At 42.9% G+C, this 17,778-nt stretch overlaps 1 protein-coding gene across 1 annotated transcript in view; it reads left to right on the top strand.

Annotated features, from left to right (window-relative positions):
• CRIM1 (cysteine rich transmembrane BMP regulator 1) overlaps nucleotides 1-17,778 on the top strand; it is a 208,396-nt gene that overhangs the window by 79,529 nt on the left and 111,089 nt on the right. Inside the window, exons 3-4 of the mRNA XM_052648451.1 lie at nucleotides 13,144-13,386; nucleotides 14,450-14,570. Of these exons, the coding sequence (XP_052504411.1) occupies nucleotides 13,144-13,386; nucleotides 14,450-14,570 (364 nt within the window). The remainder of the gene's footprint in view (nucleotides 1-13,143; nucleotides 13,387-14,449; nucleotides 14,571-17,778) is intronic.

A 17,778-nucleotide genomic window follows, 5' to 3' on the forward strand; every position in this document is an offset into this window, starting at 1 on the left:
TGTTCTCCCACAGATATACAGTTTTAACTAGAGAGATGGCCACCCAGAATGAAGATGACATTTCCAGACTCCCTTGCAGGTAGGCGTGGCTATGCGACTCAGTCCTGGCTATGTGAATCAGTCCTGGCCATGTAAAGAGACAAGCAGCAATAGTGTAACTTTTCACGTTACACCCTTGAGAGCTGTGCCTTGCTTCTACTTCTCTCCCTTCCCACTGGTGAAGAAGACTCTATGAACATGGGCTAACACAGCAGGGGTTTTTTTTTCCCCCACCGTTAAATTTTTTTTTTTTCTTTTCTGACCACACAGCCTGTGGGATCCTAGTTCCCAGATCAGGAGTTGAACCCCCTGCAGTGGAAGCACAGTCTCAAACCACTGGGCTGCCAGAGTAGTCCCCTAACACAGCCAGTTTTGAAGAGCCAAAAAATAAAGGAACTTAGGTCCCAAGCAACTTCATGGAGCCCGTAATACACGTGAAGTTAAATTTCACGGCACTTTTATTCCAAATTGCCACAAATTCCCAATTAGTAGGGTGTGCATTTGTGAGAATTGCTTCATCGTAAACCACTGTGTCCCCTTTAATTTGTTCTGCTTAGACTTATTAATGGAATCATGATGTCCTTTGTTGTATTTGAAAATATTTGGAAATAAGCTATGTCCCTGAAGTGGGGGAGCAGCTCCAGCACTAAGCATGGTGTTCATTGGCAGCAACACAGCCTGCTCTGGCCTGAGATGGTAGCTCCCTGCGAGTTGCTGTTTAATATGAAACTTGGTGAGACTGGCTAGGACCTCCGTTGCTCAGTTCCATCAAGTTCATCCAGCATGCGTCACTGTCCTCTTGTACCTAAAGCAGGCTCTGCCACATGCCTTTAGAGACAGAAACAAAGGTAGAGAGACAGCTTTGCCCACGGGCGGGAGAGAGAGGCTGGCTGAGCTTTGTTGCTGTTTAGCTGCTGAACCCTGTCCAACTCTTTTGCAACCCCATGGACTGTAGCTCGCCAGGCTCCTCTGTCCATGGGATTTCCCAGGCAGTGGGAATACTGGAGTGGGTTGCCATGCCTTTCTCTAGGGGATCTTCCTGACCCAAGGATCAAACCTGAGTCTTCTGATTGGCAGTCGATTTCTTTACCAGTGAGCCACCTGGGAAACTTGGCTGAGCTTACAAGAGGGGAACAGATATGGTCCACAGCAGTGGTTCTCAAAGCTTGGTACTCAGACAGCAGCATCAGTAACTTGTCAGAAATGCATATTCTCAGGCCCAAACCCAGCAGAACTTAGTCAGCAGCTCTGGAGGTGAGGCTCAGAGCCTGTGTTTCTGAAGCCTTCCACCATGTTTAGATGAGACTCTAATGAGTGTGGGAGAGCTGAGAGTGTGGGTAACAACGGCTGTATCCTGATGAGAGTTACTGGTCCAGAAAAACTGCAGCTAGAGAAAAAGGACCAGGTGGGGAATGAGGTGAGGAAACATCCTCTTCAGAGAGAGGAGGAAAAATAGGCTGGGATTCATGTGCTGCTCCTAAAGTGGGTCTAAATACTGTACCTCCTGAATGGGGCCACCTGCTTCCACATCTGTCCTCAGCCACTTGTGCAGACGTCCCTTTGTATCACCCCGTGTACAGCCTTTGCTCCTTACCATTGCCAGTACTTTTAAAGTGGCAAAAAGTGCTATAGCCCCTTGCTGACTGCAAATGAAGAGGGAGGGCTCTTCAGCCACTTACCTCTCAGCCTGGCAGGCTGAGTCCCACGTTAGTCTGGAAAAGGGTTTTGAGCCAGGAGCCAAGCCCTTTCATGGCTATGAAGAAAAAAAAGTGGAATTTCCATGTAAGGGCTACCAAGAATATAAGTGCCTATTTAATAAATTATTTTTTGAGATGCCTTTTCCATTTTGGTAGTTGAAGTTTGAAAAATGTTTGGAGTACTATAATTATCATTTCTGGGAAAAAATACACATTGCAGTATTTTTGTTTTTGCTGCAGGTCAAGTTGTAGTTCAGGATGGAAAGTAAACACATCCCTTTGCTCAGCTGCAGCTCACATATTTGTAGTCTCCGGGTGCCTTCGCAGTGGACGAGGGTTTACACCGTGGGTACACAAAGGATACAAAGACGGCATAGAAACGGGGGGCCCTTTCAGGGGCTCAGCCCAGCACATGTCTGATCAGAAAGTTGGAGCTAGAGCCAAAGGAACGGTCAGAGAGGTGGAGAAGCCTTCACAGAAAGTCGTGGGAAGGCAGTGAGGCTGCTGTGAGAGGTGCTGACCGTCAGAGGTGGTCTGCAGTGAAGAGGTGGTCTCTCCCACTGGGAGAGCCTTCCTTCAGGGCATGGGGTAAATGTCAGGAGGCCTTTGCGTGGGGGAGTCACTTGTTACGATCTATGCCATCTTGTCAGTCAGGTCGCTGTGGAAGCAGGGCCCATCCATACATCCTGAATGCAGAAATAGCTGGGGAAGACTCTCCAGGGAAAACTCCATGAATAAGTCAGCTGCCTGTCTTCTCTCCAGAGTGAGGAACTAGTCTTTATAAGTAACCTTTACAAAAAAAGGAATGAATAAAGGAGTCGAAGCTGACAGAGAAACAGCACTTGAGCACAGCTTTTAGTGTAGTAAGATGACGACGTGTGTTGGGCGTGCTAAGGAATGTGTGTATGTGTAGGGGTGATATATAGCTTATTTATGTGGGTAATGGTCATCTTTACTTTGGTCTTCCCTGAGTTTCCCTAGTGGCTCAGATGGGGGAGAATCTGCCCGTAGTGCAGGAGACCTGAGTTCAATTCCTGGGTCAGAAAGATCCCCTGGAGAAGGGAATGGCAACCCACTCCCGTATCCTTCCTTGCCTGGAGAATTCCATGGGTAGAGAAATCTGGTGGGCTACAGTCCATGGGGTCGCAAAGAGTTACAAATGACTGAGTGACTAACACCTTTGTCAATAAGAGCAAACATTTAATGATCTTATCTGGGTTCATTATGCCCAGGCATCATATTGGGCATTAGGTTTAAAACAAAGTGAGACAGAAAGTGAGCTAATCAGAGAACCTACGAGTGTTTTGTATGTGCGTGTGTGTGTCTTTATACACATACATATGCATACATAAAAATATATGAAATATTTTTTATATTTATATAATATTTTATATTTGAAAGAATGTGTATATTCTTTTAGTCTCTAAGAAGTCTTGTAGGGTAAGGTTTTATTATTATTATTTTGTATTGGAATATAGCCAATTGACAATGTTACAGTAGCTTCAGGGGACAGCAAAGGGACTCAGCCGTACATACACTTGTATCTATTCTCCCCCAAACTCCCCTCACATCCAGGTTGCCACATAACACTGAGCAGAGTTCCCTGTGCCATCTTACAGTTTCGCAAGAGTCCTTGTGGAACAGGTATTTTTATGCCCTGTTCAGTACACAGGTATACTGAGTATTCTGAGGTCTAACTCAAAGCCCAGACTTTTTCTAATAATTAATGATGGGGATGATAAGAACTACTATTAGTTGGGCACATAGATGTGTCAGACATAGGCCTACTTGTAATATTTATCTTCTTGACACTTAAAACAACCCTGAGAAAATTATGACCCAGAGAGATCACACAGCTAGTTGTAGAAGAGTCAAGATTTGAACGTAGTTCTTTCTGGCTCTCAAACATTAGTGGTAAACCCCTAGCTTAACTGACTCCCAGGTAAAGATTAAAAAGTAACCACTGTTAAATGACAAATAAGTGATACAGACAAGTAGTTTATCTTCAATAAAACAGAAATAAGAAAAGTATGAAGAGGAAGGAAAAAATAAATGGCCAAAATATGTTTTCAAAACTGTTTCTGTATTTTTAGCCACGTGGGTTTTTTTTTTCTCCCCAGAATGTGCAAACCCTCATGACAACTCCCAGTTGAACAGTAAGAGAGCTTGCTGTTCTTTATTTGCCTGCTCTTCTCAGCAGACAGAACAGCAGCAGTGTTCTGTAGACTCTACTGTCCTTCATTCATCTGCCTTTTGTGGTTGGTTTATCATTTTAACCACATAAATATAGTCACTTTGAGGAACTTCTGAAGACGTTAGGTTGGCACGTAATATTCTTTGGAGTCCTTCTGAAGGTGTTTGAGATCCATATGCCACCTCTGGGACTCAGGAAGTTATTGACAATATTATTGACAGAGCCCTTGGTTTACAGTTCTTTGATTTTTAAAATCACATATGATCACATTTCCTACTGTACTGCAAAAGCTCTACAGTGATAACAAATATTAGAGTTCTTAAAAAAAAAAAAAAAAAGACTGGTCCCTCCTTTAATCCAACAGTTAGTTATTTGTTGGTCTTCCTTAAACAAGCAGAGGCCAAGAGCCCCTGGAACCTGCTTGCAGAGGAAGGGCTCACAGGGCTTCTGGTTGGAGTAGGTTCATTAGGTGCCCACAAAGGCCAGTGCCTCGTTTTACAGATGGGACACACCAGACAGATCCTTCATTTCACCGTTTAAACATCTGGCATTTTAATCTGTTTTCTCAAATCCATGTCACATTTACACAAAGTAACAACCAAGTTAGTAGCAGCATCCTTTTCCTCTGGAGGAAAATTTGAAGTATGGAAAGTGACCCACCCAAAAGTCTCAGACCACTCAGCACAATAGAGGCTTTGTTTGTGTTTGATAATGGATGTTGCCTTCCATTTACGCCACCCTGGAGAGTTCTTCATTTCTAATGTTTATGCCTGTGTGACATTTTCAAGCTGTTAGGAAGATTCCTCTTAAGATGTTGCTGAGCTGACTGTACAAATTTAGTTCATTTAAGTCTTTCCTCATTAGTCATTTGTCTTATTCTCTGATAATTTTCATTCATTTTTTGTGGGCTTGTGTATATGGCAACAAGGGGACAAGTAATATTCAGAGAAGGCTATATAGTTTATTAGGTAAAATTAATCTTTTTGAAACCAATCTTCAGTTCTTTTACATTTATCCAGGCTCTCCTTAGGCCCTATTTTATTGCCAGAATTTTGAGAAAATGAATTCGTTGTTACATTTTGAAAACTTGTTACCATATATGAATATATGAATGTAATTATTTGAATGGCAAATCCTTCTGGGAGTAAATTCAATATATGTTCCTGGTGTGAATTAACAGATGATGAAATAAAATATCTCTGGACTCAACAACTCTAATAAATTTCCATAAACTATGATTTAAAACCCTGGCAGATGCATATGGAGCCCATTTGGGGTCTCTCTCTCCCATTCCCTGCTCCCTTTTCCCCAGCACCTACCACCTGAAACAGATCCTGGAAACCCCTCCAAGCTTTTTTCATTCCTCCCAGGAAGATCTGACCTCTTTCAGGAAGATTCCAGAGAAATTGTTGATTCACGTTTCCTAAGGTTGAAAGCGGCTTTGAATCTCCTGGGAGAATAGGGGATGGGAGTGCTGTGTGTGTGCTAGTAAAAAAAAAAAGAGTGTTAGTCGCTCCGTCGTGTCCAACTCTTTGTGATCCCATGGACGGTAGCCCACCAGGCTCCTCTGTCCATGGAACAGGGGATAGGAGTGGTGTGTGTGTGTGTGCTAGAACAGTGAATAAATTCTTACTATACATTGGAGTCACCTGGGAGACTTAAAAATGACTGATACTGGGGTCCCACTTTTAGTGATTCTGACTTAATTGGTTTGGGATGTATTCTGAGCTTTTGAACCTTTTAAAGTTCCACAGGGGCTTCTGATGTTGAGAATCAGAATTCTAGCATTGCGGTTCTCAAAGGATAGCACGCATGAGAATCCCCTGGAGGGTTTGTTCAGACAGACTTTGTTCAGCAGAGGGTTTGTTCAGGCCCCACGCTCAAGATATGGGCCTAAGAATTGCCTCTGCAGCAAGTTCCCAGGAAAAGCCAATGTGCTGGTCAGTGGACCACTGTTAGAGAACCACCCGACTAGAGCACTTTGTCACATCTGGGCATCTTGCTCCAGTGCAGATTCAGACTCAGTAGGCCTGGCATGGGTGGGCTCTGGGCTTCTAGAGTTCTCACAAGCTCCCAGCTGATACTGTTGCAGGTGCTGCAGGCCCAGCCAGGCTCTAATTGAAAGCATCGTTTACAACTCAGCTCAGTAATATCCTGCTTAGAAAAGATGTGTGGTCTGGAAGACTCCTGGAGGTACCAGGGGCTCAGCATACAGCCTGGACCACTCCGTGGCAGGCAGACATCTGGAGGGCTTCATGCTTCTTTGGCATTTGGCCAGCTGCCATTTGCCAGGATGTTTGAACGTGCCCCTGGTAAAGCTTTGTTGTCAATAGAGAACTCCATTGTAAAGATTCTCATTTTGCTGGAAGAAGTAACACTGTGGTTATCAACCCTTATCACAGGATAGACTCACCCAGGGAGCTATTGAAACAAATAGAAATTCTCAGGTTCCTCCCCCAGAAATTCTGATATAATTGATTTGACATGGGCTCCAAGACAGTGGCATACTTAAAAGCTTTGTAAGTGAGCCTAATGCACAGCCAGGGTTGAGAACCAGTGAGTTTAAGAATCACATGTTGTGGTCTTACAGATCATTTAATTATTGTTCTTTATATTGGGCTAATTTATATTCCACTCTGGTACAACTTTATTAGGTATTTGAAAACAATTTAATATGGCATGCTTAACAAACCACCAAGGAAAGGCTCTGTGTGGGTTCCATCACTGTTAAATTCTGAAAGAAAATGCTGGGAAAGTACAGCTGGTGTTTCCGAACGAGCTGAAATATGAAATATTTCTGGGACTGTATCAACAAGCCTAATTTTTTCCCCTTGGGGTTATGATTGTGTGGAACAAGTCTTCACTGCAGAGCTTGCCAAAAAAGGTTATGATAAAATCATGGAATGTGAATGAAAAGAATTCACAGTGTAACTTTAAAGGAGTCTGTCTCTAAATTTAAAAGCATAGGATGAAATGTCTCTTGCATTTGTAATAGAAGCTTTCAGAATAAAATAATGCTGGATGTAAGAAAGCCCCTCCTTTATGTCTGTATGGCCAAGGAGCAGATGAGATGGAGAAAATGGCCAACCAGAAAGTGATGAGGACACAGCCGAAGACCCTGAACCTCTTTATCTTTGCAAGTGACCTTCGCATTCTACGTGTGAGCAAAACTGTAGCCATTGACTAGACATGCACGTACCAGGAAAGTTGAAGTTTCTCTTGCTTTCCGCATTGTGCACTTGTGTGAAGACTGCTTGGGAGGCTCTGCCACTTACTGTGTGACCTCTGCCAAGTTCCGTAGTCTCTCTGTGCCCGTCTCCTCATCTACTGAGTAGCGATGCCAAGGTCGTCTCCTTCACATGGGAGGGTGAAGGGCAGTGAGCACGCGGCGAGGTGTGGCGCCTCCTCCCCCGGAGAAGGTGTCCAGTGGGTAGATGCTACTTTCAGTGCTCCAGCCTGATGGTGAGAATTGAATCCTTAATAAGAACTGTCACTCACCAAAATATTTTTCTTGTCTTTACTGGTATTTCTACTTGTGAATTGTACTAATTCAGATTTCTTCTTAACTATCATGAGATAAATATTTTCTACATGGAGAGTAAGCTTGTTCTTGCCTTGGAGCCTTTATTCTTGCTGTTTCCTATATCTGGGGCTGCCCCCCTCCCCGGCCCTACGTTTGCCCACCTTCCGCCACCTTTTATCCTGGTCTTTGTGCAGGTGCCATGTCCTGCCTTCACCTACCTGGCCAGTACTTTATACCCAGATGTCCAGTTCTGCTTCCAAGAATTTGCTGCTATCTGGCATGATGCTGTGTAGTTCTTTGTTTATTATGTAACTCCTCTGGAATGGTAAATCCAGGAAGGCAAGCAAGGACTTTGTTTTATTGCCTGCTCTAAGCCCTCTGCCTAGAACCCCTGGTGCGTGGAAGTCACTCAGTAAATATGTGTTGAATGAATGGATTAAAAAAGGATTCATAGATGGCATCTCAACTGGTACCAAGATGTGTCTCCCAGGACCACCTAGTGGCCCCTGTTGTACCCTCCATCAATGCCATAGCTACTCTGGGACTTTGGATTATAAAGGAATGAGGTTATAATAAAGGAAGAAGATTACCAGTGAGGTGTGGGGAAAACGGTGATCTCAGACTTTTCCCTTCTTAATGCCGTGCTCTACCTACTATATTAGTTCTAATCCAAATTTGGGGTCCTTTGAAATATCACCATAGTTAGGAATGCCCAAGGATAGTCTCCGAATGATGACAGGTTCCCTGTGTGCATGTATGCTGTATATATGAGAAGCAGGATAGACTTCAGCAAAGCAGAGTGCCCAGAAGCAGTTGCCAGTCTCAATTTACTAGTCCATTTTACGTGGCCTGGGGCTTCCTTGGTGGCTCAGATGGTAAAGAATATGCCTACAATGCAGGAGACCCAGGCCCCAAGATCCCCTGGGGAAAGAAATGGCTACCCACTCCAGTATTCTTGTCTGAAGAATTCCATGGACAGAGGACCCTGGTGGGCTACAGTCCATGGGGTTGCAAAGAGCAGGACGTGACTGAGCAACTTTCACTCATTCACATGGCCTGTTTTCCATTAATAAGTGTACAGAGTATCTGCTGTTATTTTTAAGTGGCCATTTTAAGAGATTTTGAAAAAGGAAGAAGGCTTCATTGTCAGATGTGTGAGACTCTACAGAAATTAAATAGAATGAGGATCTGGCAGTAAAATTTTTCTGTTTAGTCATTTTTCTTTTGGCTTTGGTTTTATTGAAATCTGTGTTTGAAGCAAAAAAATAAAACCTTGAATGCATTTGCTACTTGTAGATCATGATTGTACTTTTCCTTTTGACATGTGGACCTGGAGAAAGTCTACAAATAGCCGAGATGCAGGCACAGAGGTTAAAGTGATGAGGATTGATAGAAACTTGCCATTGTTATTGTAATGTCACTTTAATATGGGGCGTCTCTCAGCATTTTGAGGACTCACCTCTTTAAGGAAGATTATTAATATGATGTTAATATGATGAAACCAGCTTATTTCCCTTAATTATCTCTGTTGTAAGTGATTCTGTCACTTTAGTTTTTCTATATCTGGGGAAGTTTTTTTTTTTTTTTTTTCTTTTTTTAAGATGCCAGTTGTGAAGTGTTGCCAGGGGAACCAGACTGAAAAGCTTGTTAATTAAGTTACATATTATATATCGATTTGTTAGACACCATAGGGAAAGAGTTAAGAGAGGCTTCTGTTCAAATGCATAAAACTTAAAATTCAGAGGTAATGTCATAGCAGCCTTCTAAATGATAGAAAAATATACGGTGTGTCTATAGTTTTCTCTTTATTTTCTTCACGAAAGAGAGATGGAGGAGAGACAAATGAATAAATGAAATCTACTGCAGGAATTATTGAGAAACAGGCTGAGAAAGAAGGTATCAGAAAGACAATTCCTGGTGCTCTGATAACCATAGTTGGGTTTAAGTGACAGACAGATGACTCGCTGGAGCAAGGGAAGGATGCTGGATGAGTAGGTGTTCTAGGTAATCTACTGAAAGGTGAATAGATGGTAGAAGGAAAGAATAAAGCTAAGAACATTAATGATTACAAAAATAAAAAAATTATATCTTAGAAATCTAAATTCCTTGAAAGCATCATCACTTTACAGTTTGCCAAGTCAGTGTAACAGGCTTGAATCTTATGCCTGCTAGTCATGTAGTTATCAACACAGCCTTGAAAAATAAAAACTGTTAGAAATACAAGGAGAAGTTGCTGGTTCATAGTGGGAGATTTTTATAGATACTTCTTGGAAATCAGGTAAAAAGTGTAAGATCTGGGTAAGCTGAGGGTCATAATTAAGCTTGATTTAATCGATTTACAGGTTTGTATTCAATAAACAGAATATATATCCTTTATGAATACTCATATATTTTAAAGTTGGCCATCGGCCATGTAAACATACCCCCATGCCAAAAAAGCAAAAATGAATAAACTCAAGAAATTAACAGAAGTAGAAGATTGTATAGCCTAAATTCTCTGACAATAGGGCAGTGAAACTATAAATCAAGCTCAAAAAGAAAGCCGAAGACAATCTACCCATGCCGAAATTTGCTAACACTGTCCTTAAATGTCTTTAGTTAAAGAGGAGATCAAATGGAATTAGAAATGATGAGTTACATTAAAGTAGTACATATCAGAAATTAAAACAAAACAGCATCTGGCTAAAGGATTAAAATCATAATTAAAATTATTCACACTTCTGAGAAAATAAAAGAGAAAGTGAACTAAACAGTAATCTTTAAATTTAGAGGAAAGCCAGTTAAGCGTTCTGAAAAACAAAGAAGGAATAAATTTGAAAACTTAAAAGAAGCCTTGAACATGTAAAGCAAGAAAGCTTGGTCCATAAAGCCTGAAGTGAATTTGAAAATCTAGGTGAATGAGATATTTCTTAACTAATATGTGTTAGTACAGATAATTCCAAAAGAGGCGGAACACCTGAATAATCTAGTAACCAAAGAAGAAATCTGTTCTTTCCTTCTTTAAACAAACAAACAAAACTCCAGAGTTCAGGTAGTTTCATAAGTGAGTTGTATGAAAACATCAAAGAATAGATAAATCTTGGGTTACTCGAACTGCTTTATAGCCGAGAAAGAGGTAGAATGATAAACATTTCATTAAGAAAGTTCTAAAACTAAGACTGGATGAGGCCAGCATGTGCACGCACGCGTGCGCGCGCACACACACACACACACACACACAAAGAGAGAGCTCCGGGCTAGTATTACAAACTTATTAATCTAAAAATATCAGAATGTTGGGAAGTTAAATCCAGCTGGGTCTTTAGAAATAGGGTTTATCCTCAGACTGGTTTGAGATCTACTAATTGATCATATTAGTACATTAAAGGGAAAGCCAATATGAATCTTGACAAAAGTTGAAAAAGCATTTAGTAAGATTTAGTCCTTATTATTAACATTCTTAAGTCATTTCAGACTGTGTTTCAGACAGTGTTTGTGGTGGGCCTACCTTAATCCCACCTGTGTGACTAAGGCAGGTCTTAAGTAAATCTCTCAAGGCTTGAGCTGCAAAATACACACCAGTAGGTGACAACGTTGGAACTGTTAAAAGAAACTTAAAGAGCAGAATAAATAGGAAGATCTAATGTGTTGGGTTGTATTGAAGCATATGTTTGAGAAGTCTGATCATACGTAACAAATATTCTGCGTGATTAGAATGTAGTAGAATGTGATACAGAGTACGTCCATGACAGCACATTAACGAGAGTAGAAATTAGGTGCTAATTCCAGTTAAAGTCATAGCCGTCTTATTAATTGTGAGACCATGTGTTTGTATTTGCCTGATCATCCATCAATGTACTGTACATGCTTCATCTCCCATATAGCTTTCTCCTCCTCAGCTCTCTGATCTGTTCTGCCCACACCGATGGGGATCCAGGAACGGAATTTCTTTTACTTATGTTCTCTTCTCAAGGCGATTGCTCAGGGTTGTGATGTGAAATCGGTATATGCATCCTCTGTACATCCCGTTGCTGCCACACTGGCCTCTTGTTCTTCTTGGGACACACAGAACTGCCATAGCTGGGCCCTCTGCTGGGACACGCTTCTCCGTGGCCCACCCCTCACTTCTGTTAACCTGTTCAAACATCAGCTTCCCAGTGATGCCTATTCCAACCAAATTGTAACTGGACCCCACCCCCACCCCCACCACTTCTTCCGTGCACTCTGATTCCCCCTTGCTCTGTTCTGCTTCCCACACACACACCCAGCACTTACCACCTGTTCCTACTATATAGTTTGAGTATTTATTTTACCAATTATTTTATACCACTCTCTCCTGGATTGTAAACTATATGAGGGCAGAGGGCTATGTCTATTTTCCTTGTGGAAACAAGGCTGCTGAAACAGCAGGCACCTAAGAAATATCTGTGCATGAATTTACTAGAACTATGAGTATGAAGACTCACCTATGCTATCTTTTGATAAGAAATAGTTAGACATGGGAGATGGTAGTGAAATGAAAGATACAGCAATCAAAGTTGAAAATGACCTGAGGACTTAGATTTTGTAAATAGACCTACTTTTGTAATGTAAAGAGCTAAGGGGGACTAGAAGTGAGGAGGCCTAGATTCTTGCTTTATTTTTACCACTAACTTAGATCACTTGAATGCTAGGACTTTAGGTTCTTTATCTGCAAAACAGACTAAAATTTTCATTTAGAAGGATAAACTGGGAGACCTCTTGCACCTTACCCAGCTTTGTGATTCTTTGTAGGTTTTGCACAAGGAAAGACAGTTTATGAACATACCCCAGTACCACATGGTGTGTTTTCCCCCAGCAAGTCCCAAACTCTTTTCCCGCAAAGGTCATGGGGCTGTGATGATGTGCTTTTGGTTTATTTCAGGGTTTTTCTCCAGGGCCTAATGTTGCTATAGGTTTCTTAAAAGCTTAAACCAAGAAACTGAGCTGAAGACTGGGGCTTTATAAACTCGGTCTGTCTTTGCTTGATTTGTTTATTTATTTACTGTCTCAAATGGAAGTGCAGAAGTAGGTTAGTGACACAATACTGGAGAAGGGAGAACGAGGTACATCTATGGACCTCTGCTAAGGAAAGAAACACTCTCGATGTCATTTAGGGAAATGACATGGGAATTGGGCTCAGTATCCATCTTGCTGAAGCTTTCATATCATCTTAGTACTTCATCACCTCAAATTTCAGAGCAGGGAGGTCAAATTCCTCCATGTTGACTGCCATGCACCTTGTCTCCAGACCCCAAAATAGCCATTATGTATATGTGGGTCTGTTTTTGGTGTTTAAATGAACACTGTTCACAAAGAACAGCCCTTAAAACTCCTTTCAAACTAAAGATCTTTGCGTTGGTCAGTGGCTCGGTCCCGTTTTCAGAGTCTCCATGGCACATCCCTATCTTCCCTTGGTCTTTCCTCATCTGGCCCATGTGTTGGACACGGATTGTTCAGCACAAGGAAGGGGGATGGGATGATGGGAGAGGCAGTGTCCACCTCTCGCCCTGTGTCATGAGCAGGTCTCGGGAGAGAGTCCCACGAGAGGCTCAGCTGCATTTGAGGTTCTCGCTGGATATCTGTCTGTCTCCTCCTCTTGGCTAGTTAGGTCATAGACTGCCTGCACTTCTGGGAAAAGTGCTCCGCGCTGCCCCCTTGGGCCTGTGCTAAACTCTTTCTCTCCCATTCAGAAGAGAAGCCAGATTGCTCCAAGGCCCGCTGTGAAGTCCAGTTCTCTCCACGTTGTCCTGAAGACTCCGTTCTGATCGAGGGCTACGCGCCCCCCGGGGAGTGCTGCCCCCTCCCCAGCCGCTGTGTGTGCGACCCCGCGGGCTGCCTGCGGAAAGTCTGCCAGCCAGGATACCTGAACATCCTTGTGTCCAAAGCCTCAGGGAAGCCGGGAGAGTGCTGTGACCTCTATGAGTGCAAACCAGGTATGCACAGGTGTGGTCCCAGCAGCCTCGCTGCTTTGCATCAGAGGGTAGCAGCAGCTAACCACTGCCTCCCCTGCCTCCCTACCCCCCACACACAGGCTATGCTGATGAGCTCTGCAGACCTGTTACTTTGAGCTACTGGCAGTCTGACTTCTGCCCTCCAGTCAGAGGACCAGATAATCAACTGGTACATAAGCACCTTCAGAGAGGGATCCTGGCTTTTTCTCCTCTTTTTTTTTTCCTTCAAAGTTTGCTTGATAGGGGCAATAGGGTTAAAATTTATGGTCCTATGGCTGCCTTCTTCATTCCCCCAGAGGAGGTCATCATCCTCATTTGCAGATATATCTGTCATTTTAAAGTATTACATTTAAAAATAATCATCATGCATAAAACAGAAAGTTATGTTTGGATAAATACATGCATCAAAGTCCCAGCCATCTTATAGTGAAACACTCAGCCCCTGTCTGTCTTCGTGCCGGCTCCCCACCATTCCTCGGCTGACTTTATAGCGTGTGCTAAGTCATCTTTGACTATTTACTCAACTTCTCTGCCGCGTTCGTTTTGTTGTCATGTCCCAGCTGTTCCTTGCTCTGTGGCATTTCTAACATCCTTGTTCTTATGACTGCATTGTGGTCTGTGAATAGGTCTGGACTGGAGTGATTGCCTCTTTGAAAGTTTCTAACCATCGGTCAGATTTTTTTTGTTTTTTAACTGCTAGTTAAATGCTCAAGCCTCACAATCCCTTGCTCATCTCTTGAACTGTTCCATCTGAAATACCTCTGGCTGATCGTCACCATCCACAGAACCACCATTGGTCTAACTCTTTGTCTTTCTCTGTGTCTGCATCTTAACTCTTCGGTGTCCTGTTCCCTTCTTTTCTTGAACAGAAAATTTGAGTCATATTCTAGTTCTCTCACATTGACTGAAATGAAAATGCCAGTGCCAAGACAGGGTTTTGAAGAAACAAGGAAACTGCGAAAATTCAAAGAGCCAGGGTTTTCATTTGGGGACTCTTAAGTGCAAGTAAACGTAACAGTGACCCATGCCTCTATTTGCCCCCCAGTTTTCAGTGTGGACTGCAGCACTGTGGAGTGCCCCTCCTTTCAGCAAACCGTGTGCCCCCTGGACAGCTACGAAACGCAAGTCAGACTCACAGCGGATGGCTGCTGCACTCTTCCAACAAGGTTGGTCTGTTGTCTGTTCATCACGCTTTCTCCTCTGCCCAGTGTGGTTGCATCTAAAAACCAGTTTCAGGCATGCAGTTTGCTTTTCCCAAGTGCCCGGGAACCCTAAGATCCTCCTGTTTGTGTGGAGAAGTCCCTGAACTGTTACTGTGACTTGGTAGTTCCACGTATGGGCCAAAGGCAGGTGTCCTCAGGATAAGTCCCTCATCCCTAGCAGATCCTCAGGCTGGGGTGCCTGTGCACTTTCGAGGCTGGGTCCTGAACAGGCACGTGTGTCCCTCAGTATGTAGCCAGGTAGGCAGCAAGGTGTGGACCCATGGGAGGCATGTCGCTTGATCCTCCACAGTGAATCTTAAGGTGTTTAACTGTTGTGTCCAACGGGATGGAGCACTGCATGCGTCATAGAATTGCTCCTCAGGGGTCCTTAATGTTTGTTGTTACACGTCTACGCAGAATCATAGCTTGCCGAGGCCACAGTGAGTTTAGATTTCCATAATGGTTTCTGAAGGAACAAACAAATCTCTCTTTGGCTTGATAGGGGGAAAACTGCTGTCATTTTAGTCTTAGTAGCATGACATCTCCTTAACCCTGTGGGCCTAGGCTTACTCGAGAACTCAGGGGTGCCCAGACCCCATCCCTGCCGGGATTCATAGGACCACCATAGAGCTGGCACTTTGTGCTTTGCTTCTGGAAAGACTGAGCTTGGACACTGAGGGCTTACACGCTGTTCCCCTGCTGAGTTGCCCTCCCCTCTTCCCTGCCAGGTCCTCCCCTACAGCTTTCCCAGGTCACTAAGTCATGATTTTGACAAGTCATCTCATTTCTTTCAACTTCTGGTCCACAGTTACCATCCAGAGTTAGCATGGTGCCTTCCTTAGCCCCGTGTCTAGCCTCTTTCTCCCCAGTGCCAGGCACTTGGCATCTGGATCTGTTGCATGAGCAATTGTGATGATACAGATGGTTTGCTAAGATAGGAATGTGTATGGTCTCTAGTTAAGTATCGGTGATTTGTCCATGATTGGAGTAGACATCCAGAATTGGTTCTCATTACTGGTTTCTTCTTTCCTCTCTCAAAATGCTTTAATTCTTTGGCATTTCCTAATCATTGTTCTGAGAGAAACCATAGGATTCTCTCAGACATATTTTACAGGACTTGCCCAGTCCTTTATAGTGTATCACAAAACACATGCAAAGATTTTTGTGACCTACAAAAATGCAGTGGTGCAGCCTTTTCTTATGACATTACAATGTGCTAATTTATGTGAAATGCTTGGAAAGGGTTGAAGTATCGTGCAAACGTATTTACTTATCAGGAAAGGGAGAAAATGGAGCACATTGCTACTAGCGACAGATGTCCCTTCAAGGTCTTCATGAAAAAAGGTGGCACGTGATATTAGACCACTTAATCAAAGCTGAGCCAGTTGTAGACTCGCAAGAGCTGTAGCGAGGAAAAGGGGCAAGTCTCAGTGCACTGGTATGAACATAATGTAGCGCCATCTGCGTGTAGGAGGCACAGTCGGCTATCTTTTCAGTCACGCCGGGGGGTCGAAATGGATAGAAGCCCCAGGAAGACATATTTAATCTCAATTTAAGGAAAAAATAAGTTTTCACAACTAATGGTGTACAGTCATGAACTTGGCTGTTTCCAGAGATAAACTGAGATCCCCGTGGCTGGAGAGCCTTCTCTCCCTCTGGGTGGGTACCTTCCAGAGATGCTTAGGAAAAACATCACTTTGGAAAGGAGGTTTGAGTAGAGGCCTTCTTATCCCCATGCTCCTGTGAGTCCTGTAAACATAAACCTTGGGATAGTTATTATATGTTGACATAATTTTTACATTGAAATTCAGAACCAAAGAGTGGTCAGTTAAAGGTGACTCTAATGTGGAAGTTGGAAATATGGAGAAGGAAGCCATTCAGAAGTCCCACGGTAAATTATTTGCAGGGAGGGAGTTCTCACAGCTCTTCGGTTTCCTGTATTTTAAATAGTCAGTGACCCTTCCTCCCCTGCGGCCCCTTGTCCATGTGCATCCTGTGTTCCCACCTGAAATAGCCCCTCTACCTCCCCCGCACCCCAGCCTCCTCTCCCCCTGTCGTGCTCTCAGGCTTTGGGCCCTTGCATTTGCCTTCCCCTTCTACAAGCTTCTCCTTTTTCAGGACTACATTTCCTTCTCTTTGAAGCGTTTTTCAGTCTTCAGCCCCTAAAGATGACAGGTGTCTCTCCTCTACTCTTATAATGTATTAATAATAATTAATAATCATTCCCATGTATAACTTTATCATAGCAGATTTCATAAGACATTGAAATCAGTGATTTGGGGGGGGGGGCACTCTCAAATTCTGTGTGCTTCTCAAGGGATGGGAGTATTTTATAGCTTTCCATATGGTATAAAATGTGAACTTACATTTATGAATGAATGAATGAACAGGCCCACTATTGGCCATGCTGACATATATTGCAGAAGAGAAGTGTTATCTTTCTGCCATTAGGTAGTAATGCTCCTACTTGTCTCACTATAAAACCATTGCAGTTTTCCCCCAACTCTCTTCTTTATGGCCAGTTCTTAGTTCTGCAGAAATCCTCTGCTCCAAGCACAGGGCTCACCTCTCAGTTAAATTCCACTTTATCCACAAGGTCTTTGTTCTGCAGCCAACACCCAGCTCACTCCCTAGGTACTCCCAACATATCCTGTCCATGTTGCCAATTAATCATATACTTCCTTGCATTGTTATGTAACTGTTAACATGGATAAAGTCTTGTCTCACCAGCTAAAGGACATTTCTACAGGTCAGGAATTATGTCCTTTCTTTTCCTCTGCATATGTGTTAATTTCAAATGAATCAGTAAATGCAGAATAGACTCAGATCATGACTTGACTTGAGCATATTGAGCTTCCTGCTTGTTAAGGAGGATGGCATTCAGGTCATTCTTTGTCAGGAGAATAAAAACCCAAACAATCACATGAAAGTGGAAACAGAAAGAAAGCCTAATATGTTGTAATAGTGATAGTATTTTAAGGGGAAAAAAGGCTACATAACTTTATCCTTGTGTGTGATCCACATCAAAAGTTTTCTCTTTGAGACCATGATTAGATATAAAGAAGATCATTTTAGAATATGCAAAACCCTGTTATGATGACTTGACCTTTACCAGCATATTTATAAAGGGCATTGTTAAGAAGTTAAAGCTGTTTGAGATCAGAACTGATTA

Source organism: Budorcas taxicolor, chromosome 11 (assembly GCF_023091745.1).
Source record: "Budorcas taxicolor isolate Tak-1 chromosome 11, Takin1.1, whole genome shotgun sequence".
In the NCBI taxonomy this organism is placed as follows: Eukaryota; Metazoa; Chordata; class Mammalia; order Artiodactyla; family Bovidae; genus Budorcas; species Budorcas taxicolor.